This window comes from Strix uralensis, chromosome 5 (genome assembly GCF_047716275.1).
Source record: "Strix uralensis isolate ZFMK-TIS-50842 chromosome 5, bStrUra1, whole genome shotgun sequence".
Lineage (NCBI taxonomy): Eukaryota > Metazoa > Chordata > Aves > Strigiformes > Strigidae > Strix > Strix uralensis.
Window position 1 is genome coordinate 52,699,310 of NC_133976.1, and position 26,020 is coordinate 52,725,329.

Below are 26,020 nucleotides of genomic sequence, written 5' to 3' on the forward strand. Positions count from 1 at the left end.
ATGTGTAAAAGGAGACAGTTAAAATAAATAAACTGTAGCATCCCAAGTTTTCAAATAAAGTTCAAAGTAAGTTTCATTGGATTAGATGAAACAGCTAAGGAAAAGCCATCCTAGGATAATAGAAAGTGGACAACAATTTGAAAAGGAGTCTTATCCCTTTTATTTTTTATGATAGAAATTTTAAGCAATTTTTTCAGTTTTATATATAAATATTATTTCCAGAAGTAGCTACAGTAATCCTTTGTGTCCATAACTTTAAAATTAAAGTCTGCATTTTAATATAATGCAGTTTCAGGCATGTGACATCTGAATCATCATTAAGATTACTTTTACCTTTCTCTTGCTTTTTTATTTTGTAGGTTACGTTTTGAAGCTATATCTCAGACTTCTCCTATTACCTTGCACCTCTTTCTGAGGAATATATTTGCTGTCTGTGACATTAATGTCACGGAAGGAGCACTATTCTGTGATTCCATCTGTTCCAATGATATACTTTATGAGAAACAAGTATGTGTGGCTTAAAATAATGCACTGGATTTGATTTTACTGTTTGATCATCTTTATTTCATCAATGCAAGATAAATGTTGCAATGTACTAATCCTATTTACAGAATACTTCATTTTCTGTGAGTTATCTGGTCTCCCTTTCTGAAGTATTTTAGTACCTGTTGATTATTTTGTATCCTGGTGGAAAGATGGTTTCTGAATCAGTTATTGCCTAATCCAAAGCCCATTGATTCCAAATGAGGAAGGATTTTCCTTGACTTCAGGGGCGGTAGACTATAATTTAAGAAAAATTATATAGCCATTATTATTTTTGCCTTACTAAGATGCATCTTTGATTTTTAATTTTAAACATTTCTGCTATTTAATACATATATTTTCATTAATATTGAACTTCTAACAGGGTTTCTAACAGGTTTAATATACTAAGCTTCTTTTATCTTATCTTGCTGCTTACACTGCTTTTTAAAATGCAGTAACATCTGTCTTCTTTCACTCTCAGATTATTTAAAACCACAGAATTCATATTTGAATCAAAATGTGTTTTTATTTTACAGGTTGCTAGATTAGCAGAATGTGAAAGAATGACTGTGGCAATTGAACTCAGCAATTGGTTGAACGATGCGAGTTACACCCTGCAGTCTGTTGTACAATGTTATGGTCTCCTTGCTCCAATTATTTATCACAAGATTTCTTCAGTGCCAGTAGTTCAGGTGAGAGCATTTTAAGATAAAGCAGCTGTCATCAAAGTTCTGCAGTTATAATGATTCAAATTACACTTATAATGGAGTGTACACTGGGAGAGCTAGGTATCTAGGCTTTGAGTTCTTAGTAGCTGCTGACAGAAAAGCCTTTTATGGTTTTTTGTGTTCCCAGTGCATATATGTTCAGTGTAAGCTGCACAGATTCTGCTCTCAGATATGCTAAAGTAACTGCAGAATACTGATTGTTTCTTCAGGATGATTTGTTGGTATTTTTAAACTATAATAGAATCTATGAAGTAACTTCTACTTGAATGCTATTTGCAGATGGTAATTTTGAGGAAAGAAAAGCAGCATTTGCCTATGGCTTTTTTTGGAATGTTTGCTTCATATACAGTTTTCTTCTCAAAGAAAGAAGACTATTCAACGTTTTTGATAATGCAGTCTTTAGTTTTCAGGCATGTGCTGCTTTCCAGAAGCAAGCACCTTCTCTTTGAAAACTCCCTGAATCTTTTCCTGCCATTTCTGAAGCAGCAGGCATGGTTTTTAGATTCAGCAAGGATACAGTAGAAACATGCAACCTTTTCCCCATAATTAGGTAGTTTTGTCAGAGAGCAGCAGTAAAAGCATGTTTGCTCTATGAGGAAGGATGAGGTGACTGCACTGCAGGCAAGGCACAGACTAGCAGCATCTGAACATGGCAGGCAGAGCAGGGTGTTGGTAAGAGGATCCACTGAGGGTCCAGAGAAGGTGAAGTTATTGGGCTGACCCAGAGTCCATCCAGGCGAAAAAGTCAGGAGTTGTAGGAGCTGGAGCCAGAGACTGGAGACAAGGCTACAACACAGGTCCAAGGTCCATCCGGGAGTCAGAACTGAAGACCAGCACACCAATACCATAGCTCAAGCAGGAACTGAAGGCTTGTGCCTGAGCTTAGTTGGGACTACTGGGCCCTGGGGCAGAAGGTGTGAGAGGAGGCCCCAAGTGAGGCTGCTCAGGGAATGACTATTCAGGCAGTCAGGGCCCTGAGAAGTTTTTAAGAGTGTTTACAAAAAAAACCCCAAACCCCAACATCAATTTACATACAGGGATAGCCTCTTGCTTAGGAAGTCATTGGTTGTGATGACCTACTAAAGGTACAGCTAGCCACTGGAAATGGCTCCTTTTTCAGATTTCCTAATTAAAGGAAAAAATAGTTTATTCACATGTTCTTTTCATGTCTGATAGACAAAAATGGGGGAAAGAAGTCTTTTATTTTTAGACCATACTGTAAACATTTTTCTTTCACTTAAAATTCTGACCAACTTGATATATTTTTAAGTAGTCCTCTACTAGGAGTATGTCATCTCACTGAATTAAGCATTCTTTGATTTCATGTTAATTAAATCAGCAAAAATATCCATCATGTATCTGTAATTTAATATCTGTGATTTTATGTGAACATGTCATTTATTCCAAAGGGCTGTGGTTGAAATCTTGACACCATTAAATTTGATGAAAATTTTGTTATTGGCATTTGTAGAGCTAGCATTTCATCCTATCTGTTAGATTTCAAAGTATTTTTAAAGTTATCCATCAAATACTTGTAAGTGTGTTGCACCCTCCAAACTTTGTTTTAACCCTTGTATTTACAGATCCTCATTAAGTGCTTGGCTGTCCTTCAAGAAATTCCAAGTGCTGCTTTGCAGAGGAAACAAGCAGGATATTATGAGAGTATTCAGCATATGATAGCTTGTACTTCATTTTATACAGCAAAGGTATGGTGTGTATTATTGTGCTTACATCTTAGTTTAAGGTATAGCTCTTGTCATTTAGAGAAAAAAAAGTTTTAGTCTTCAGAGTGGTATCTTAGAGAACCGTCACTCTTAAATAGTAAAGGTAGAGAAATATTTATTAGTATCTTTGTATCAGTGCATTTTATATAATAATGACATTTTGACTTTTTAATAGAATTGAGAATTTTCATTTGTTCAGAAAATAGGCTGTAACTATTAGTCCATAACAGGAAATCTTTATTTTATATCATTGTGTTTATTTTTACATTTAAGGTAGTACTATTTTCAGTAAGGCCTATATGTACTATATAAATTTAAAAGTTTATTTACTGCAAATAGGCCGTATTTGTAGCTTTAATCAGGTTAGCATATCTGGCTTATTTGATATTAGATTAGGTACAAGAGACTTCATACTATTTAGTCCCACATACTGGCAAGAACATAAACACCTTCACTTTTAACCATAATGCATATCTGTAGATCACATTTATGATTCAGGTACTCAATCTATTTAGTGAGAAAAGGAGAAACATGGTACTGGTAGGATTTTTTTCCTCGGGTATAGAGACATGCTAGAGTTAAAGTACCCACGAGGATAAATGTGTGATGCTGAAAGAGTCAGCTTTCTTCTAGCTTTGAGTGCACCTCAGCTAAGAGTTCATACTGAAGCTGAGCTGTGGCTGATACTTTGCAGGATTCCCCAGTGTTGGTGATCCCTCACCCCAGCCTTTATAGGAGCTGGATCTCTGTGCTGACCTCACAAGACCAGATTAGTGTCAAATACCCTTAAAAGTGCACTGCAAGAGGACCCAGTTTTCATTCTTTCTATAAAGATGAGTATTTTAAGCCTTAGTGTTTTCATTTTCTCCATATTAATCAATTATTTCATGGCTGTGAGGGCACTGTCAGGGCACGGCGACGGCTGGAGAGCCAGCAGCCAAGAGCAGTGCTACGGCTGGCAGGGCAACACCCAGCAGTCGGATTCAGCCAGGAGTCCAGATCATCGGGCGAGTTTGTGGTGATGAGGCAGGTCTGAGCTGAAGCTGGGAAGTCAATCCACAGGTCAGGATCAGGTCTGGTGAGGGTAGCTAGGGTCAGACACAGCCCAGCAGGCTGGTGCATCATGATGGGAGCAGTCTGAGGTCAAGCTGAGGAGTCAGTTCATGGGTCAGGTGACTAGACCAGTGGATCTGTTGCCAGGCCCAGGCATGGCTTGGAGCATGCTGGAGACCAGCATTCCTACCACATAGGAGCTGGCAGGGACTGTAGGCTTAGGCCTCAGCTGAAAGGGAGCTCCTGGCCCCATGGGGGGAGGAGCCAGGTGGAAGCTATCAAGGCTATCAAGACCTTAATATAGTGTTGTTGGATTCCCCAGCTAAATGACTGTCTGCTTGTACTGCTGATTTTTTTCCATTAGAGATAGCTTTTCAACAGAATAGCATATAGAATAGCAAAATGAATGTGTGAATTGCAAATGCTTCTGATTAATCCATGGTATATGGTTCTCTGTTGAGTTACAGTCAGGCCATGTACTGTATTTATCCTGAAGTAATCCTGTGATCAGCTGGATACCCTGCTCAGCCTGGTGGCTGAGCTCAAAGAAGAGGTTGAAATATTAAGAAGGATCCTGGGACAGGAGTTAGCTGGGCTCATTGAGCGAACTTTAAACTAGATTTGAAGGGGGAAGGGGACAAAACTGGAACTCCCAGATATAAGCCCCAGGGTAGATTACCACAATTTGTGGGCTGTTGTGCCAGCGACAACCCTCACCCTGCCATCTCAGTGGAGGCAAAGGATGGAGACATGCAGCACAACAAACATGCAAGGGATATTGATGGATCAGTAACCATGGTAACACCTGTGAAAGGTCAGGCTGGAATTAGGACCTCTAAATGCAAAAAGGTGCTGGGGACATCAGCCCATCTCAAGTGCATGTATACCAATGCACATAGCATGGGTAACAAACAGGAGGAGCTTGAAGCCATGATGCAACAGGAAAATTATGATGCGGTGGCTATGACAGAAACATGGTGGGATGTCTCCCATGACTGGAGTGCGCCAACTGATGGCTACAAGCTCTTTAGGAGGGATAGACAAGGGAGGAGAGGCGGTGGGGTGGTGCTGTATGTTAGGGACTGTTATGATTGCTTTGAACACAAGTGTAGTGAAGACGGGGTGGAGTGTCTTTGCGTTAGAATCAGGGGGAAGGCCAACAGGGCAGATGTCGTAGTGGGAGTCTACTACAGGCCACCCAACCAGGACAGAGAGGTGGATGAAATATTCTATAGGCACTTAGGAGAAATCTCACGATTGCTTGCCCTTGTTCTTGTGGGAGACTTTAACTTCCCAAACATCTGCTGGAAATACAACACAGCAGAGCAGGACCAGTCCCGGATATTCCTGGAATGTGTGGCAGATAACTTCCTGACACAGCTGGTGAGGGAACTGACCAGAGAAGGTGCCCTGCTGGACCTCCTCTTTGTGAACAGAGAAGGACTGGTAGATGATGTGGCGGTTGGAGGCCGACTAGGGCACAGCGATCATGAAATAGTACAGTTCTCTATTCTTAGGGAGGCCAGGAGAGGGTGCAACAGAACTGCCATCCTGGACCTCCAAAGGGCTGACTTTGTCTTGTTTGGGCACCTGCTTGACAGAATCCCTTGGGAGATGGTCCTGAAGGGTATAGGGGTCCAGGAAGGCTGGGCACTTTTTAAGAAGGAAGTCTTAATGGCTCAGGAGCAGGCAGTCCCCAGGTGCTGTAAGAGAAGCCGGCGGCAGAGAAGACAACCCTGGCTTAACAGGAGTTTTGGCTGCAACTTAGGGAGAAAAGGAGAATTTATGGCCTTTGGAGGAAGGGGCTAGCCACTCACAGTGATTACAAAGATGCTGTGAGGGCAGGGCAGAAATCAGGAGGTCTAAAGCCCAGCTAGAAATTAATCTGGCTTCAGCAATCAAAGATAGCAAGAAATGTTTCTATAAGTATGTCAATAGCAAAAGAAAGATCAGGGAGAGTGCTAGATGTAGGAGGAAACATGGTAACAAGTGATGAGGAAAAGGCTGAGGTGCGTAATGCCTTCTTTGCCTCAGTCTTTAATAACAGGACTATTTGTACTGAGGGAATCCAGCCTCCTCAGCCAGAAGGCAGAGACTGGGAGAACGACCACCCCACAATCCAGGAGGACATAGTCAGTGACCTACTGCATCACATAGACATACACAAGTCTATGGGACTGGATGGGATACACCCGAGGGTGCTGAAGGAGCTGGCTGGGGTGCTCACCAAGCCGCTTACCATCATTTACCAGCAGTCCTGGCTGACCGGGGAGGTCCCGACAGATTGGAAATTGGCCAATGTGACGCCCATCTATAAGAAGGGTCAGAAGGATGATCCGGGAAATTACAGGCCTGTCAGCTTGACTTCGGTGCCTGGGAAGCTGATGGAGCAGCTCATCCTGAGTACCATCACACAACACATGTGGGACAACCAGATGATCAGGCCCAGTCAGCATGGGTTTATGAAAGGCAGGTCCTGCTTGACAAACCTGATCTCCTTCTATGACAGAGTGACCTGCTTATTGAATGAGGGAAAGGCTGTGGATGTTGTCTACCTTGACTTTAGCAAGGCCTTTGATACCATTTCCCACAGCATTCTCCTGGCAAAACTGGCTGCTCGTGGCTTGGATGGGCACATGCCTCCCTGGGTAAAAAACTGGCTGGATGGCCGGGCCCAAAGAGTGGTGGTCAACGGAGTTAAATCCAGTTGGAGGCTGGTCACGAGTGGTGTCCCCCAGGGCTTGGTTTTGGGGCCACTCCTGTTTAACATCTTTATTGATGATCTAGATGAGGGGATCGAGTGCACCCTCAGTAAGTTTGCAGCTTACACCAAATTGGGTGGGAGTGTTGATCTGCTCAATCTGGACAGGTTGGAGCGATGGGCTAAGGCCAACTGTAGGAGTTTCAATAAGGCCAAATGCCTGGTTCTGCGCTTCAAGCACAACAACCCCCAGCAGCGCTACAGGCTTGGGGAGGAGTGGCTGGAGAGCTGCCAGTCAGAGAGGGACCTGGGGGTGTTGATTGACAGCCGGCTGAACGTGAGCCAGTGGTGTGCCCAGGTGGCCAAGAAGGCCAATGGTATCCTGGCTTGTATCAGAAATAGCGTGGCCAGCAGGGACAGGGAAGTGATCTTACCCCTGTACTCGGCACTGGTGAGGCCCCACCTCGATGACTGTGTTCAGTTTTGGGCCCCTCACTACAAAAAGGACATTGAATTACTCGAGTGTGTCCAGAGAAGGGCAACGAAGGTGGTGAAGGGTCTGGAGCACATGTCGTACGAGGAGCGGCTGAGGGAACTGGGGTTGTTTAGTTTGGAGAAGAGGAGGCTAAGGGGAGACCTCATCGCCCTCTACAACTACCTGAAAGGAGGTTGCAGAGAGCTGGGGATGAGTCTCTTCAACCAAGTAACAAGCGATAGGACAAGAGGGAATGGCCTCAAGTTGTGCCAGGGAAGGTTTAGACTGGATATTAGGAAGTATTTCTTTACAGACCAGGTTGTTAGGCGTTGGAATGGGCTGCCCAGGGCAGTGGTGGAGTCCCCATCCCTGGAGGTGTTTAAGAGTTGGATTGACATAGCGCTGAGGGATATGGTGTAGTTGGGATCTGTCAGTGTTAGGTTAATGGTTGGACTAGATGATGTTCAAGGTCTTTTCCAACCGAGATGATTCTGTGATTCTGTGATTCTATGAAGTATTAAGTAATTAATTTTTATTTATAATACTCATGCATTTTGACAATTATAAGTAGAAAACAATGAAATCATTACATGTTATGCAAAACAAAAATACATAACAGATGATTCTTTAATAGGTACTACGTTCATGGAAAGAATATGAACTAGCAGTAATTATTGTTAACTACGGGAAAAAATTGTTGGATTCCTCACCAATAACCTCACCCTGCCTGTCAAGAGTAATGAAAACTGAAGAAACACACACTAACAAAGAAGTTAAAGTAATTGCTCTTATTTTTAATTTTTGTTTTCTCTAAATACTATATTATTTTACTACATTTTTTAACTTTTTGTCTTAGAAGTTATTGTATGGAATAAGAGTTTCCTTGTAGAATAAGAGTTCCCAAAGCATAGCTGATAGGCTTCTGTTTAATTGTAGCTATCTTTGTTAAGGCTGGTTGCAGATTTCAGTGGGTACAGGGTCTCATGTTGTTGAACTGGAGAGGGGATAGCAATATTACAGTTCAGAGCCATAAGGGTCCTGCTGATATTTAAACAAGCATCCCTAACTGATCTTCACATATAGTTTCCAGGAAAGCTTTATTAGACAGTAAAAATAATTACAGAATTGTATAAGTAAAGAAGAGCAAAAAGTGATATAGAAACTTAGCCTCTCATTTTGTGTAGCTGCTGCTTGAAACTGAATCATAATAAGAGAGTAACTTAGGAATTGTATAGAATGAAAAATATTTCTCAATGGAGGAAGAACTTTCAACCTCAAAGACCGTAATACATAAATTCCAAAGAGATGCAGGAGATTATGAGGATTTCCTGCAACTTAGAATCAGAGTAAAGTGTTGATTCTCCATACTTTTCTGTCTGTTTTTTCTTTAAATAATTTTAGAAGAGATTTTACTGGAGAGGAGATTGGAAAAAGAGGTAGAAAAGGAGGAATAATGAGAGAAGAAAGGAAGCAGTGTGAGCATGGAACCGAGATCTGTTAAAGAGAGGGACAAAAAGTCAATCAGTTTACAGAGGAGGATTTCTGTAAGAAAATTTGTAGGACAGTGATGGGATCCAGGACAAAATTTTCTCCATTGTTTATCGCTGAGTTTGTGTTAGCTGTTCCCAGGTTCATACTGAAAAAGAGAAAGGAATCTAAGATCATAGGAACAATAGAGTATCTTGAGCCAAGCAGGCATGACTGAAAATTACATTTTCACCAAAGTGAAAAAAAAGAACAATTGTGTGTCCAGAGGAAGATTTTGATTTCTGTGGGCAGTATATAAATACAAAAATTAATTTTTCTGGAAACATATTTTGTCAATCTGTTCAAATATGTTGTTGTAGTAGCATGTGGCACTTCCCTAAAAATTTATTTGGTGGCAGAGCAACTCCACTCACTCCCTTGGAGATGAATCAAGAATGAATCATGGACAGGTTTTTGAAGCCATACTAAAAAAATTTATGAACAACAATTGTATTTCAGTTGAAAAGAAAAATAAGACAATATTGATGAAATTATCAAATATAGAATTAGAAGAGTTGGGCTCTAACCTAAACTCCACTATTGACCTGCTGGTTTTAGTTAGGTAAAAGCTAAGTTTTCATAACTAAGTATTGGATATTTCAGACCACTTTTGCAAAGACACCCCATTTAGCTGCAATGGAAAAAGCGACAGAAAATCTAAGTGCTCTTGAATCAAATCTCCTCAGACTGACAAAACCAGGTGGGTGTACTATTAAAGCACTTCTTACCTTTTTCTATGGATTTTTCTATGGTTTATTTGTAAAAATTATTTACCTAAGAAGTACTTTTATTTCATATATCTTCCATGATAAATCAACCAAAATAATAATTTCAGTGATCTTATTTATGGGTAGTGATGTGTATAATGAGTTTTATTCATCTTTTTCATAATTTCTACCAAAACACTTATTCCTTCTTAGAGAGGAGTGGTCATATTTGTTCTGTTCTGCAAATACATATATGTTCTGATCTGTGTAAATTGGGTTCCACATTATTTAGGCTTGCTTTATCTTCCTATATCAGAAAATGCAGTGGCAAAGAGCATTGTGCATTTATAGCATTTCCTACTGTCTTACCAGTGCTAGCAGTAATGATGGCTGCAGGAAATTTTAGTGGAGAAAAGACTTCCTGAAGAGTTAACAGAAATAGTCCTTTTTGTGAAGGAATTGCATGTATACTAGCATTTAACTACCTTGTAACTCAGGAGTGAGTATATCAACTTTAAAATATCTTAGAGTCTGGGTTAGGCACAAGAATTTTCAGACTAATAGTCCTGCCAAGGTTAGATGAATTAATAAGTAGGGCTTATAAAGGAAATATGATTAGAACTTAAAACACAGAGTCACTACAACTTTTTTCCCCATTATATTTACATGGCATCTTGTACTCCTTGGAGCCTGAAAAGAATCATAGAATAATTTAGGTTGGAAGGCATTTCTGGAAAGCATTTATTCCAACCCCCTGCTCAAAACAGATACAATTAGATCAGGTTGCTCTGGGACTTGTTCAGTCAAGTTTTGAATCTCTCTGAAGAAAGAGATTTTGCAACCTTTATGGGCAACCTGTTCCAATAGTTGACCACTCTTCTGGTTAAAAAAGTTTGGAAATTTCTGATTTCCAACTTGTGTGTATTGCCACTGTCATGGTTTAACCCCAGTCAGCAACTAAGCACCACACAGCCACTCATTCCCTCCCTGCTGGTGGGATGGGGAAGAGAATTGGAATGGTGAAAGTGAGAAAACTCATGGGTTGAGATAAAGACAGTTTAGTAGGTAAAGCAAAAACTGCACACGCAGGCAAAGCAAAACAAGGAATTCATTCACCACTTCCCATTGACAGGCAGTGTTCAGCCACCTCCAGGAAAGCAGGGCTCCATCACACATAACAGTTACTTGGGAATACAAATGCCATCATTCCAAAAGTTCTCCCCTTCTTCTTCCCCCAGCTTTATATGCTGAGAATGATGCTGTATGGTGTGGAATGTCCCTCTGGTCAGCTGGGGTCAGCTGTACCAGCTGTGTCCCCTCCCAACTTCTTGTGCACACCCAGCCTCCTCGCTGGCGGGGCAGTGTGAGGAGCAGAAAAGGCCTTGATGCTGTGTAAGCACTGCTCAGCAATAACGAAAACATCCCGGTATTGTCAACACTGTTTTCAGCACAAGTCCAAACCATAGCCCCATACTAGCTACTATGAAGAAAATTAACTCTATCCCAGCCAAAACCAGCACATCTCTTGTGCTTTCAGTGAGGACAGTCTGTCTCCACGTTCTGTATTCCTGTTAGGTACATGTAGACTCCTCTTAATCTTCTCAAGACTGAATAAACCCAGTTCTCTCAGCCTCTTCTTGCTTTGTCATGCAGTCTAACTCCTTATCGTCTTGGTGGCCCTTCACTGGACTTCCTCCAGTATGTCAGTGTCTTGTACTGCAGTGTCCAAAACCTAACACAGTAATCTAAATGTGGTCTCACAAGTGCCAAATAAAGGGGAATAGTCACTTCCCTTGACCTGCTGGCTATGCTTTTTCTAATACAGCCCAGTATGCAACTGGTCTTTGCTGCAAGGGCACACTGCTGACTCATGTTCTAGTTGTCATCCATCATCTCTATATATGCATTTGTCTTAGAAGAGAAAGCATTTCTGTAATAAATAGGATAAAAAGAGTGATGCAAAAATTCCATTCATCTGTGCACTGATCATTTTTTGCTGCTGACATTGATGCCTGCATTCCTGCAGAACAAGTTACAGAATGAATGAATTCTCTAAGTTAGTTGAAAATTGCATTGATTACTTAATAAAATGATGTTCCTTTCTTACTTAATAGAAAGTTAAATTAATGGGTTGATCAGTTAGAGAAGAACACATTTTTAGTAATTCGCAAATACTTGATGGCTGAAGTCTGCTCTGTTGCTGAAATAGCATGCTCGTCAATAAGTTTCAGGATACAAACTGAAGAGGAATCTTTTGCTGAGGCCATGCAAAACAAATAACAAAGCTTACAGCTGTCCTTGCAAATATGTATAAATGGTTTAGGACAATGTGTACACCTGTAGGGCATGCTGTTAAAAATATTTTGGAATAAACCTTGTAATAGAAAATCCTTAAAAGTGGATCAACACTTAGCATTCCATTGATGACAGTCTGTGAGAAAAAATGGAGAAGTTGAATCTGCCTCTATTCATAAGAAACTGAGAAAAACAAAATATTTCATACACAGCACAATTTAAATTCTGAAATTTCAAGTGTTTTCTCATTTAAACATTTTTGGGAGGTATTATTGTTTGTGAAAATGCTTATTTGAAGCAATGTATTTTTGAACTTGTCAAATAGGAGAGAGTACTAGTAAAGGATGTGACTTGTCCTAAAAAGAAAATTAAAAAAAAAATCTGCTTGTCCTGCTGGCTGTCAGACTTAATTTGCATTCAACAGACTTCAACTGAGTGCTACCTCTGGAGGGTGTAGGTATTGCTCCACTGTCACAACTGGTAGTTCCAGAGTGCACTTTTAACCTTGCTCTTTTCAGGGACTACCTGCATTGATCTTTTTCAACCACAGAACTTGTCTAAGCACAAAATTTGTAGGTCATGTTTCTTTATTAAGGCAAAATAGCACCTAGCACATGTAACATTGTTCTGGTGCTCATCAGCTGGTAACACAGTTGTGTTTAGCTCTCAGAAACCTGAATCCAAGTTATTGGTCTCCTATATATTATATATGTTATATATGTAGTATATATTATTTACACCCATATTTTATATATTGTTTATAGAATAGAAATACATTTGTATACATACAATTATATAAATATTTAGGTGAAGAAAAAAAAAATCCCTGTACCTACTTATGCTATCCATATGCTGAGCATGTGTGTAAGCACTAGTCACTAGTAGCATTATGTGTTCGGTTCATGCTGTATAGCTTTAAATATATATTTGGACATGTCCTTACTGCACATGCTCCTCCACAGATGATTTGTATGGACCTCTGTTAGACCTCTAATGAACTCCAGACATCCTGCTCATTAGTCTAGTAGCTGGAAGTTCATCAGTCACATCTGTAAGCTCTTCATTATTTAAGTGGCACAACTACTTATATTAGAAGAAAAGATCATGCTTTTGAATTTCTCTCTGGATGACAGTGAGAGATTTAAAAGAAAACTCTGTGCTAAAGAAGGATTTTTCTAGTCTTCAGTTACAATTCCAGGTAGAGCTTCTATTCTGCACTATCACTGCTTGTCATAATGGATTTGATTTGGTTATTGATGTAGCTCGTGGATCAGAGCTTACAGGACAGGAAGATCCTTTGTTCCTCTACCCTGTAATTTCATGTTGGACATCAAACAGTGCTTATCGAGAAGGTAGGATAATTGGTATTTATTTTAATTGTAAAGATTTCTTTACTTCAGAAAGCTGCCAGTAAAGCTGTCTACTTCTTGCTTGGAATAAGCTCTTGGAAACTTTCTCTTCATTTTGTTCTCAAATATACAAAACCAAGTAAAACAGCTTAAAAAAAGTTCTTAATACAGTCACATTTAAAAGTGTGTGAAATACCTGCAACACATTATTTTAGATGTTGACATTAGGTATATAAAATACTAATATTTAAATCATTTGAATAATGTTTATTTTCTAATAACCTTAAAAATGATCTCATTTTAAAGTTGTGTAAAGTTTTCAGAGATTCTGTTTGTGTGGAATTTTCTTCCTAAATTGAGATACCTTGTTTCCACATTGAATTATATTACTGAAAGAAGAATTCACAGAAGTCTGAGTACACTTGCGTTTTTGAAATAGGATTTAAGATTCAGGTATGGGGCCTTTGCCACTACCTTATTTTTTTTCATACTGGTGTTAAAAATAACAATGGAGCCTACCCTGTAACATTAGTATAGCTTTCAGATAGGATAAATATTTATTTATTTCTTCATGGTAAAAAATTATGAAGACAGCCACACAGTAAAAGCAGTTTGCAAACAATTAAAAAGCTGCCTAAAATTTAGACAACGCAGCTCCATTGCTGCAATGAGAACTGTGTGATGCTTGTACACTAATGTGACTGTCACTGAGAAGAGCAACCTAAGTGAATAGGATACAGTTACTTTGTGTATACTTGGTTTATTGTTTTTTTCAGGATTTTCAAGCATGTGTACAATTAGGCATGTTGAACAGTCTTATAAAATATTTTTGCACTATGTACTGCATGATACAAAACTAGTTCCATACCTGTTTTCTCAGTCCCTAGAATGTTTGTCATTGTTAGAGTGTAAATAGACTGAATTTGTGATTCTGGATACCTGACCACAAGAAGAAGTATTTTGCAACTGCTATTGTGTATCATGACCTATCTGATTTTAGTATCAGAATGCCTTTTCTTCATTGGCATGCAGCATGACATAAGTATGTGCTTTGAGACATACATAACTGTAATTATAGCTGAATTCAGAAACCTGTTACAGCATAAATACAAAACCTGTGTTAATTATTTGTTACTTTATTGCAGTGATGAAATTCAGAAAGAAAGCACGTTTTCTTGAGTTTTTTGTTCAACTTTTGCACAAAATCCTGAATGAAGAGAAGTTTCAATGTGTTCTGGAATGGGCAGGCAATGTGCAAGTTTACTTGAAAAGGTAGATCTTTGTTATTATAGAGGGAAAAACTACTACTTAGGTTTACCAGAGTCACAGTTACAGCAGAAACTGTATATTGTACATGGTGGAAGACACATCTGGAGCCATTTCCATGCCTCCTAGTCCACAGAAGTTCCATAAACACAGAGGATTATGTAGCTACAGAAAATACTGTATTGTGACTTTGTTGTACATGGAGACTTCTCCCTTGGTTGTGTCTGTTCAAAACTCCCGTCTACCATCAGCAATTTCCAAGATTTTCCTTTTCACGGACACCACTTGGTAATATGGCCATTTGCCATATTATTATGAGGCAGTGGGATAACTTAGAAAAGTATGTTGGCTTAAATCAAAAGCAAAATCAGGGCCTACTGTAGTGTCTAAAAAAATTCTATACTGAAAAGATAAGTGGAACCAAACTGTAGACACTTACCTAAAAGGATCCCAAAGAAATTTAACTCTAACTTCATTAAAAATGCACACCAATATTTCTAAAATTTGAAAGGCAAATAATAAATGAAAAGGAGATCTATTATAGGGAACAGAAACTGCTGTTACAAAAGACAAAAAATATTAGACATGAAGAAGTTATTTGAAGAATTTCATAGTAGAATTTGGATAATGAAAACTATTTTGTCTTGCTAGGAGTTAGGAAGTTGAGATAGTTGTTACCTATAAATTCAGATTTCTATAATAAACCTTGGAAGTGAGTACTTCCTGTCTTCTGAAGTGGAAGAAGGAAGGAAAACCTGCTGAATTTAAAACTCCCAATGAAATAGGAATTGCATGTGCTCTACCTGTTTCCAAAGATTACCCTTTAACTATGAACGTTTAACATCATGATGATGATTTTAACATTATTTGTTTGTCAGGAGGAACAACCATTTTCTCTATATCAATGGAATTTCAACACAAGAAACAAGTTCTCCTACTCTGCCAGAAGGCATGGATAGATACACTACAGGAGTTGTGGAGTTTCAGAAAGTGAGTTTCATTTTTAAGGGGTCATGTATGTCTTTACTAGGCAGCAATACCATAAACACAAAAAGAAATTTTTAATAGCTGTCTCAAAAACCTCAGCTAGAGACATATATAATTACTAAAATTTGGGTTACAGACTCTAGCCCTCAGCTCACCTCTCCATTCCTAAAACCAGGAAGAAAAGTTGGTATAGGATTTATCTGAAAGACCAACACTTGTGAGGAATTTGAGATGAGTCGGAGTAATGCATTCCAAAACCAATGAAAACTTGCCTTTCGTCAGCTGCCCTTAAAAAAACCATGTTAACGGGAAATGCCTTGGGTAACATCACATTAAGAAAAGGAGATCAGTTTAGGCCTTTTTGTACAATGTTGTACTTACACTTTTTCATGAGTGGTTGTTCATGATTAACTCCTTGTGCAGATATTCTAATTGCACAATGAAGGCTTTTTGTTCAGAATTATTTTAAAATAAATTTTTGCTTTTATTGAAAGGTAAGAATAATCTTAATGGATTTGTTTTGGAGGAAGAAGTTTCTTTCTCATAACCCTCTAGTAATGCTGTAATACTGCTAGCATCTGAGATGGATTAGGGAAAAGGTTTTCTGTCTCAGTTTTTGCATTGCAGAGTTTTAGTGTTTGTAGTTATAAGAAAAGATCTTTATTTTTGAGATTAAAAACACTAGTATATGAAAGAAAATATTTGGGGACATGGCTAGCTTTTTAGTGTTAGGCATTTGACATATACCTTCCAGAAAAACTGTAAAGCTTTCTGGAATATTAAATATTTCTTTTGCTGTCTTACTTTGAGAAACAGTTACAGAATTTATTTTCTGTTCTGTTCTGTTCCTGCATAAACCAAACTGCTGTATACCTCAAGTAATTGATAATGTAGGTATAAATAAGTATTTGAAGTATATTTAAGATTTTAATGGAAAATTTTTTAGAATATGGAGACCTCACCTTTAAAGGAACCAGAGGCATCAACTTTGAAGAAACCAAGAAAAGAAGCCTTGAGTCCTATTCAAAAAAGACAGACTCTCAGACAGTATTTCATGGAACATCCAAACATAATGAACTCACCAGAAGCACAAAGGTAAGTGAACCTATGTTGTCAGGTTTGTATACACAACCAAAATATTTTGACTGAAATTTGGTTTAATATTAAGTGTGTATTTTAAAACTTTTTTCTATCAAGGGGATAAATTTGTGCACAGTCCACTCACTTGGTACAAAATTGGCTTCCATTCAAGAGAACAAAACCTGTGTCATATTTCAGAGAATAACTGCTGAAGATTTTGAAGTCCTTGTATTAATAATCAAAGATTGTATTTCAGTTGTGTTAGCTTGAGCATGTTGATTCATCATGGTGAAAAAGTTATGTTAATCTGCATACTATAATGCTTTTCAAAATGTGTTGGGGAGCTTACCTGTTAGAAATTTAATAAAGAATGTGTATTTCTTCCTGATGTTCAGGTAGTTTCAGAGTGATTTTTGCCATCCTTTTGCAAGTCTTTTTGGATTATCTGTTCTGAAGCTTTTGGAAAACTGTTTCTTGATAGAAACAAATGAAAATTAATTCACCTCTTCTTTTGGCAGATAATTGCATATACTTGGTTAATTCGTTAACAACGGTACCTTCTGACCTAAAAGAATTTGTAGTATTCATTACCTGGTGCTTTGGTTACTTATGCTTCCAGATATTAGCAAGTAGAAAACTAGTTAATAGCTGAATATAAGCAATCACATAACTGATTCTGGAAGTGTTTTAAATAAAGAACCCCAGAAAAGTCTTCCATACACTATCTTTGAGGGAACTGTGGTTGTTTAGTCTGGAGAAGAGGAGGCTGAGGGGAGACCTCATTGCCCTCTACAACTACCTGAAAGGAGGTTGCAGAGAGCTGGGGATGAGTCTCTTCAACCAAGTAACAAGCGATAGGACAAGAGGGAATGGCCTCAAGTTGTGCCAGGGAAGGTTTAGACTGGGTATTAGGAAGTATTTCTTCACAGAACGGGTAGTTTGGCATGGGATGGGCTGCCCAGGGAGGTGGTGGAGTCCCCATCCCTGGAGGTGTTCAAGAGGCGGGCTGACGTGGCGCTTGGGCATATGGTGTAGTTGGGATCTGTCAGTGTTAGGTTAACGGTTGGACTAGATGATCTTCAAGGTCCTTTCCAACCTAGATGATTCTGTGATTCTAAATGTTTACCTAAACTGTCCATTTTTGCTCCTCGACAGAAAAAAACCACTTCACTTAACATGACTTTCATGACTTTCAGTGGAAGAGGGGATATTTAACTTATCCTGGGCTTTTTGCCTTTTCAGCTACTCTTTTGTCTCTTATTAATATTGCTGTGTAATATAATCAACATTATATATGGTATACTGTTCTGCCCACATTTTAAAGTTGGAAAACAGGCAGAAGAATAATTTGGATTAATAAAGGGATCAGTTTACCATTTATGAAAAAGAAAAAATGAGATTTGATTTGACTACAGCATTGTATGTGTGCCAGGTAATACAGAATTGTTTGATCTGGCAGAGAAACATAAAAATCCCTATGGCTGGAAATTAAAGCCAGTCATCCAAATTTGAAATAAAATGTTTTCTTCACATTGAGGATGATTAGCTATCAAAACATGGCAATAAAAATAATGATCCAAATTTACAGTATAATAGTAGACCCCCCATCTCCTGAACAGACTTGGTGAAACACATTATATTTGCTATAATAATCTGTTTGGATGATTCAGGTACAAATAACTTCAAATACAGAGCTAAACTTTTTAGAAGTACTACAGCAATTGGAAGTTGGTAAAATATGATAGGATTTAGTGTGTGTTAAGTGCACTTAAAGAGGGAAAGCACAATTGCTTTTCTTGACTGCAGCAAAAATCCTTTTGCTAGAAATATGTCATATGCTTCTGAGTTAATACAGGTCTGTGGATATGCAATGGGATACTTCTGTGTATCATTACCATGATTTTCTTTTCTAGAGCTTCAGGAAAACACAGTTTCAATTTTTGCTACTTCATATATCTTGGTTTAGGAAATGCAAGGAAGAGTTGCAAAAAGTAGCTCATCACACCTTAGTGGTACTGCTGAAACCAATTGTGAGTAATTACTTAAACCAAAAGAGGTTTCATCAAATGTGTCTTGAAGAGATGCCCTGGAGGTCTCAGATGAATATCTACCTGGCAGTTGCACACTACAACTTACTTAAAAAGAAACTGGAAGAGCAATATAACATTGGAATTTGTGGTTCACAGCATCTGGACAGGTACATCTTACTGCATTATCAGTGATTGCTATTAATATAGATTACTGTGTTATTGCCATTAATGCAAACAAATCTGAATTACGATATCATCGGTCAATTTGTCATGTGAAGAGTTCAGCTTTCAAATGCAAATTGATTTACTATGTAACAAGTTTTGCTTTCCATCATATGGCCAGTGACATGCACATTTTTGATTGCTCACTTGACTGGTCAGATGAAAGTTTTGAAATATACTACACTGTGCTATTTTTTGGTTCCTTACAACTTTTGGCTATTATTCATTATTTCTGATTCCTAAAGCTGCTGGAAAGTAATCAAAACTCACTTTTGAGAAATTAAATTTTGTATGTGTATATCAAAATCCTTTTTAATATTATATCTGGGGTTTTTTGTGTGCTTTCTTCTTTTTCTCCCATTCTGCAGTTACAATATTTTGGATCCTGAAATATTCTCATTAAATAATTCTGGCACTGTAGTGGTGAGAGAAGCCATAGAGAATAACATGAGAACACCAATTTCTCCTCTCCTTAAAAAGTCAGGAATGACTGAAAACCAAACTTGTAAGAACTTTTAATGGAATTAATTTCAACTTATCTTTTTGTTTGTCTTAATTTCTATCTTCACCTCCATCATTAGCTCTCCACATCACCTTTGGAAAAAAACTCATGCCTATTTAAAGATAAGATGTTTCTGGATTTCAGAAGTGTACTCTGTATTTTCTCTTTTTGGCATACCTAGTATAAAAGAAGTCATAGTCAATAATGGGGCATTTATAATAACTCTGAGCATTGTTTATTGTATTGATAAATGTTACTTTTTATAAGGTGGTTATTCTTTATCCTATACTTTAGTAACAAATTTATAAATTCTAATAAATTAGTGATACTAGCTTTTGGTTTGCAGAAGTCACGCTACCTAAATGTATTAAATTGATAATATTCCAGATTATTCTAAATGCAATGATAATTTTCATGAGTTTCTGTCATTGTTAATTGGTCTGTAGTATTTCCTAACAGTTTCCTGGGTCATTCTGTAAGTCTTTCTTAAAATTATAAACTGAAGTTTATTATTATCTTTCAAATTTTAAATAGAATAATTTAGGATTCTTTCTCTACTGCTTGGTCCCCAGTGTTTTCCTGTGGCAGAGGCTACCTCAAGATCAATTTTTTAATTTCTACCACTTCTACTGCAATTCTCTGTCTTTCATGTTTGACTGTTCTCTTATCCCAGCTATTTTCAATAATATCCTCTGAGGTTTCAGTAGGAGCCGGAAGGCTCCTGTTTGTAATAATTGTGAAATATAGGACTTTGATTACCTCAGACATTGGTGATAACATACAAGTCAACACAAAGTAGTCTGCCTAGCCACCATAAGTTCAAGAAGTCACAATCCTGATCTTTTTAATAGCGCTTCAGGGGACACATTTTTGCCACAGCTGTAGAGAGCAAATTTCTCCCATCATTCCATGTAGGACTTCTTTAGGTAGGAATCAACCATCCTCTTTGCCTTTTCCAAGGAGGTGTGACAAAAACTAGCAGTTGAATTCACTGGTTCTCTTTGCAACACCTCACTTTTAGTTATACTCTTTTGTCTTGATGGTAACAAGTTACTGAGAACAGAGTCACTGAAAGTTGCTGAAAACTAATGAAAATCTTGTTTACTACCTCCTAGCCTTTGCAGCAATTCTGAATGAAAGAATTTCATGAAGTGTGTAGTTTGCCATAGAGTTCAAATACTGTTTAGCTTGAAATCAGCTTCTGCCTGAAACCTATAGCTCAGATATTACAGCATCCCACTACCATGAACCTTTGTGTTTCCCCTTGGAGGATATTTGATATTGAATAAAATAATGAAGCAGTTCTACACATACCACAGAATTTGTCAGAAATCTTCCCTTCTTCCTAACTTCTCCTTTTAAGAGGCCTCGGTTTCAGAAAGGTTCTTGGGAGCTTGCCACCTGGTGATTTCTTCCTAAAACTAACTTCTGTGAGGGTTGTGTTTTAGCTTTGAGGCTGAAAACTATTTGGTACACATTATTATTTTGGTCAAACTTTTCTTCATCCCTGCTTCTTCCAGTGCTTAAGTAAAAGCATCTTATATTTTAAATATCATAACCTTATAAATATGATAACCTTAACACTGGCATTTCCTAACATTTAAGTATTTAGCTGCCACAGGAAAATCCTAGCTGGCTGATGGTATTTTCTTTTTTATTTTTTTTTTGAGAACTTTAATTCATTTTTAACTACTGAACTTTTTGTCTTCAGGTACAGATAAATCTTCTGAGCATAGCATTAAACTGAGTGGAACAGATACTTCTCGGACTCAAACAACAAACGATACAGAAATATCTGTCTCTCATTCCCCCAAAGAATACAACCAGTTTCTGTCAAATACCATTTTATTGGACCATTTTACAAAAATCTTTTTGCATTTAAGAAGAGCAGTGGTAAGATATGCTTTCTTATTAAACATTTTATTACTAAGCATTGCATTACAATACTTACTCTTTTTACATTAAAAAAACCCCACACTTCAGAAGCTTCAAAAAAAACTTGGTGGGAAAAAGCAATGATTTCTCTTCTTCTGCAAAATGTCCAAGTATATTATATAAAATGTCAGACATATCACCTATCATAGTGTATATTTCTATCAAACATACAACAAATTATATGAATGTTTTATTCTTCATTTAGGCTTTGTAACTTTCCTTCTCATTTTCGTTAAATCTTTCTGAAAATACTTGCAGACTTACCTTTCCCTTTACACGTATTAGTGAATGCCTTGGTAGTATAAACAGAAGGACCAGTGATTGAAAGGAAATGCAGACTGACTACTCTTCCCATAAACCCTTCTAAAACCAAGTAAAAACACATGTATAGGTGGTGTGAATGAATTTTTATTGCTTATTATCACACAAAAAGCAACAATTAAATTCAATTATAAATTAGTGCCTCTATGAAAATTTCCCAATTAAGGTTCTATAATGTTTTATATAAATTGAAATATTGAATGATCTGTTATTAAGGATGATCCATAGTCTGTATTGTGGTTTGAGGCCAGAGTGCAACTGAGCACCATGCAGCCACTCACTCACCTCTTTCCCCTCAGGAATGGGAAGGAGAAAATAAAGCAAAAAGGCTTATGAATCGAGACAAGGACAGGGAGAGATGTCTCACCCATTATGGTCATGGGCAAAAGACAGACTCATTAGGGGAAGAAAAAGAACATCACTTTAATTCAGACACTAACAACACTTAACAGTAGGACAGTGAGAAACATTACCACATCTTAAAAACACCTTCCCCCACCCCTCCATTCTTCCTGGGCTCAGCTTTTCTCCTTGATTTCACTACCTTCTCTCCCCTCCAGCAGCACAGGGGGGCAGGGGGTGGGGGGGTGCGGTCAGTCCCACTGCTCCTTCCTCCTCATGGGAGGACTCCTCGCACTCTTCCCCTGCTCCAGTGTGGTGTCCCTCTTATGGGAGACAGTCCTCCACAAATCTTCTCTGACATGAGTCCTTTACACGGGCTCCAACTCTTCCCAAGATGTTCCAGTGTGGGTTCCCACTGTGTGTTGCAGTCCTCCCAGCACCAAACTACAACAGCAGGAGCTTCTTCCCACAGAGTCCCAGCCTTCTTCAGCCTCAGTCACCTGCTCCAGCGTGGGGTCCTCCACGGGCTGCAGGTCGGCATCTGCTCCACCAGTGACTCTGTGGGCATTAGGGGACAACCTGCTGTCTCACCATGGGCTGCAGGGGCAGGGGCACTGGCACACCTCCCCCCTTACTCCTCCTTTCTTCAGTTGACCTCCGTGTTCACAGAATCACAGAATCATCTAGGTTGGAAAAGACCTTGAAGATCATCTAGTCCAACCATTAACCTAACACTGACCATTCTCAACTACACCATATCCCTCAGCGCTATGTCAATGCAACTCTTAAACACCTCCAGGGATGGGGACTCCACCACTGCCCTGGGCAGCCCATTCCAATGCCTAACAACCCATTCTGGAAAGAAATGCTTCCTAATATCCAGTCTAAACCTTCCCTGGCGCAACTTGAGGCCATTCCCTCTTGTCCTATCGCTTGTTACTTGGTTAAAGAGACTCATCCCCAGCTCTCTGCAACCTCCTTTCAGGTAGCTGTAGAGGGCGATGAGGTCTCCCCTTAGCCTCCTCTTCTCCAAACTAAACAACCCCAGTTCCCTCAGCTGCTCCTCGTACGACATGTGCTCCAGACCCTTCACCAGCTTCGTTGCCCTTCTCTGGACACGCTCGAGTAATTCAATGTCCTTTTTGTAGTGAGGGGCCCAAAACTGAACACAGTCATCGAGGTGTGGCCTCACCAGTGCTGATTACAGGTGTAAGCAGAGGTTCGCATATGTGTCCTCCTCACAACTCCTCCTTACAACTCCCCACAACTCCTCCCAGGTTCCCCTTCTTAAATACATTATTGCAGAGTCTCAGCCATCATTGCTAAGTGGCTTGGCCTTGGCCAGAGGTGGATCCGACTTGGAGCCGGGGGAGCTTTGAGAAGCTTCTCACAGGGGGCCACCACTATAGTCCCCTCCCCCACCACACACACGAACCCAGCACAGACTGTAACTTTGAAAGATCATTCATACCTAAGCTTTGCAATAAAAGAATGAAGCTTTTAATGTATATGTTTCCAAAGTTTAATTATATTTTGAATTGTATGCATAGGTTCTTGCTCACCGTGGTGGCCACTGGACATTGCTTCAGAATGCTTGTCGAGAACTTTGGAACTATACCCAAGAATTACAACTGATTGCTAACCATTCACATTCCCATATGGATGCATTTCCTATTAACAGGGGTTTTCTTAGGAACACCATCTGGTTGCCATTTTATTTGGCATCAGACATGATCATTGACATGGTAACTGAACTACAAGCAAGCAGGTCTCTTAAGGTAAAAATTATTTGTATTAAGACAGTATACTCTTTATTATCACATCTTCAGTAGAGATAGTTTTCTTTCTCTTGCATTATATTCTGATATCTCCAAGTTATTCTCTGTAACATGTTCTTAGAGGATTACAGTATTTTCTAATCTTTATAATTTGATTTGTCCTAAAACCAAGTTTGAAAATAACTGTTGGAATAATGTTTCTTCACTGTAGATTGTGGATCCTGAAGGAGACTTCTGCATTCCCAGCTGTTTAGGAGGTATTATGGATGAGAATGGTGGTTCTAATCTCCATCCACAGTCTCCCCTGGATGATGTGAATGTGGTTGACTTGAAATGGATATGTAATCTGATTCTTAAAACAATAGAATTGTTATATCAAATGAAGAAGTGGGAAGCACTGGTACACATAGCTGTACAATTTAACATATTTACACAGTGAGTTACACCAACTCTAACAGAAACTAGAAAGCAACATTATATAGTTAAACATACTGTTATTTTGCTTAATTACTATACTTTGGTTTTTTCAGTGAGAGATACACAGAACAAGTGAGTCCGCTGCTGGTGTATGCTCAGAGGCAGCTGCTGGAAAGGATACAGAAATTCAGTGGCCCAGACATCCATGAATCTCACTTCATAAAATATCTGTCTGAAAATGCATATAAGGTGAGCCATAGGTTTCTTTTTTGGGCACTGATTCTTAATGTGACCTAAATATGGAGAAATACTTTCCCTGATTAGATCAATATGTTTTTTCATAATGTTCACAAATAGTAAATTATAATAAATTAATGAACATGATTGAAGTGCATGAAAATGCTTGTATGACATGATTCCAGCAGCACCAGAGATCTGGACTTGATGACCCAGAGAACATTTCTTCCTTGCATAATGTACCTATTCCATATTATGACCCTAAATCTAATTTCATGTTAGTTCTTGATGCCAGTCTTTTAACCTGAAAACGTTTATTTGGATATTGCTCAATCTTTATGATTAATTAAAATTAGATACAAAGAGATTGCTTTGTTTCTGCATTGAAACACTGCTCCTAAAGACCAAAATTAATCAAATTGACATAACTCAAACATTTACAATACCAATAAAAAAAATTGAAAAACTTGATCACCAACAAAAACCACCTAAGCTGCTCAGCAAGTTCCTCTCATTAAAAGCCATGGCTCTATATATTTAGTAAACTGACATTGCGGCTTGGAAATTTTTCATGGAATTAACTATTAAAAATTGGGATTTTCCTTTTTTTAACATAAGATTTATTTCTAAGAATTTTTTCTAAAGTCAGTCACATAGTTGATATTTTTAATATGTTTCTATTACTAATATAAACACAGGACTTGAAGGAGAGGGGTGTAAGTGGGGTTTGGAATTCCAAAGGGGTTTGTTCTCAACATGAACCTGGGGTTCAGCAGGCACTGCCTTGCCTAGAGACAGCGCACTGCTGCCCAGGGCTTGCAGGAACTCAGAAGGCACTCCTGGCTTGCAAAGGGCAGCTGAGGTGCTCTATCTTGTCTCTCTGTAAGGCTGTTTCCTGCAGACTTCTTTCAGGCCCTGCTGGTCAGAACATGGTTCTTTGTCTAAAAAAGGGCAGTGTGGCAAACCACCACATACCACTGTAATCTGAACAATGTGGGAAAGTAATCATAGTTTTGAAAGACAATTTACAGAATAAAGACTAATGTTAGTTAATATTAATAAGGATTGTTCAAAAAAGACATCATCAAGTTAGAAATTTGGAGGGTATGGCTACATTTCACAATGCAGTGCTATTTAAAGTGTCTAGAACTAGCCCTGAACTGGTTCTTTTGCCTCTGAAGTGGTGTAGTTACATTAGCAAAATAAAATGTCTGTGCTGAATTAGCCCTTTACAGAAGTCTGGAATTTGCTTCTCTGACAGGGTTAGACTGCTTCTGTTATTTGCTTAGAGCTATTTTGTATACCCCTATGCAGCATTACATTGTGCTTTACAGGTGGTGTGCTCTTTAGGCATACTTACACTGACAGGTTCTTTGCAAGCATGCATTTATCCAGGCAAAGAAAGGTGGAATATTTGCTGAACATCAGTGAGTTGCTCATGATTATGGCAAATACCAAATAAGATACAAGTTTAATTCATTAACATCTAAACACTTATATGTTATATCCAATATTTAGGTGTTGTGAATGTTTCACCTCTTACTGACAAGGGTACTAGTTATGGGTCATTGGAATCTTTGTAAATAAGTCCTCTCTCATTTTATCATATGACTGAGTATTTAGATTCTTAACTTTAAGCACCAAACATTGATTTTTCTGAATATTATTCAGTTATCATGAAACAAAACTTGCTTTTTAGATGAGCTGCAGAAACTACATAGGGCAGAAATTACAGCTGCCTGTTGCCCATTCTGCTAGTGAAGAGATTTTTCCTGGATGCTTTTTCTATCCTGAGATGAAAAATGATTATACAGGTCAG

The 26,020-nt window shown here is 38.5% G+C and overlaps 1 protein-coding gene across 1 annotated transcript in view; it reads left to right on the forward strand.

Annotated features, from left to right (window-relative positions):
- Positions 1-26,020, forward strand: part of CFAP54 (cilia and flagella associated protein 54) — a 127,100-nt gene that overhangs the window by 46,055 nt on the left and 55,025 nt on the right. Inside the window, exons 25-40 of the mRNA XM_074870802.1 lie at positions 360-507; positions 1,062-1,217; positions 2,837-2,959; positions 7,841-7,984; positions 9,337-9,433; positions 12,998-13,087; positions 14,230-14,356; positions 15,229-15,340; positions 16,284-16,432; positions 18,384-18,614; positions 19,038-19,174; positions 20,883-21,064; positions 23,320-23,547; positions 23,759-23,982; positions 24,078-24,213; positions 25,901-26,015. Of these exons, the coding sequence (XP_074726903.1) occupies positions 360-507; positions 1,062-1,217; positions 2,837-2,959; positions 7,841-7,984; positions 9,337-9,433; positions 12,998-13,087; positions 14,230-14,356; positions 15,229-15,340; positions 16,284-16,432; positions 18,384-18,614; positions 19,038-19,174; positions 20,883-21,064; positions 23,320-23,547; positions 23,759-23,982; positions 24,078-24,213; positions 25,901-26,015 (2,399 nt within the window). The remainder of the gene's footprint in view (positions 1-359; positions 508-1,061; positions 1,218-2,836; positions 2,960-7,840; positions 7,985-9,336; positions 9,434-12,997; positions 13,088-14,229; positions 14,357-15,228; positions 15,341-16,283; positions 16,433-18,383; positions 18,615-19,037; positions 19,175-20,882; positions 21,065-23,319; positions 23,548-23,758; positions 23,983-24,077; positions 24,214-25,900; positions 26,016-26,020) is intronic.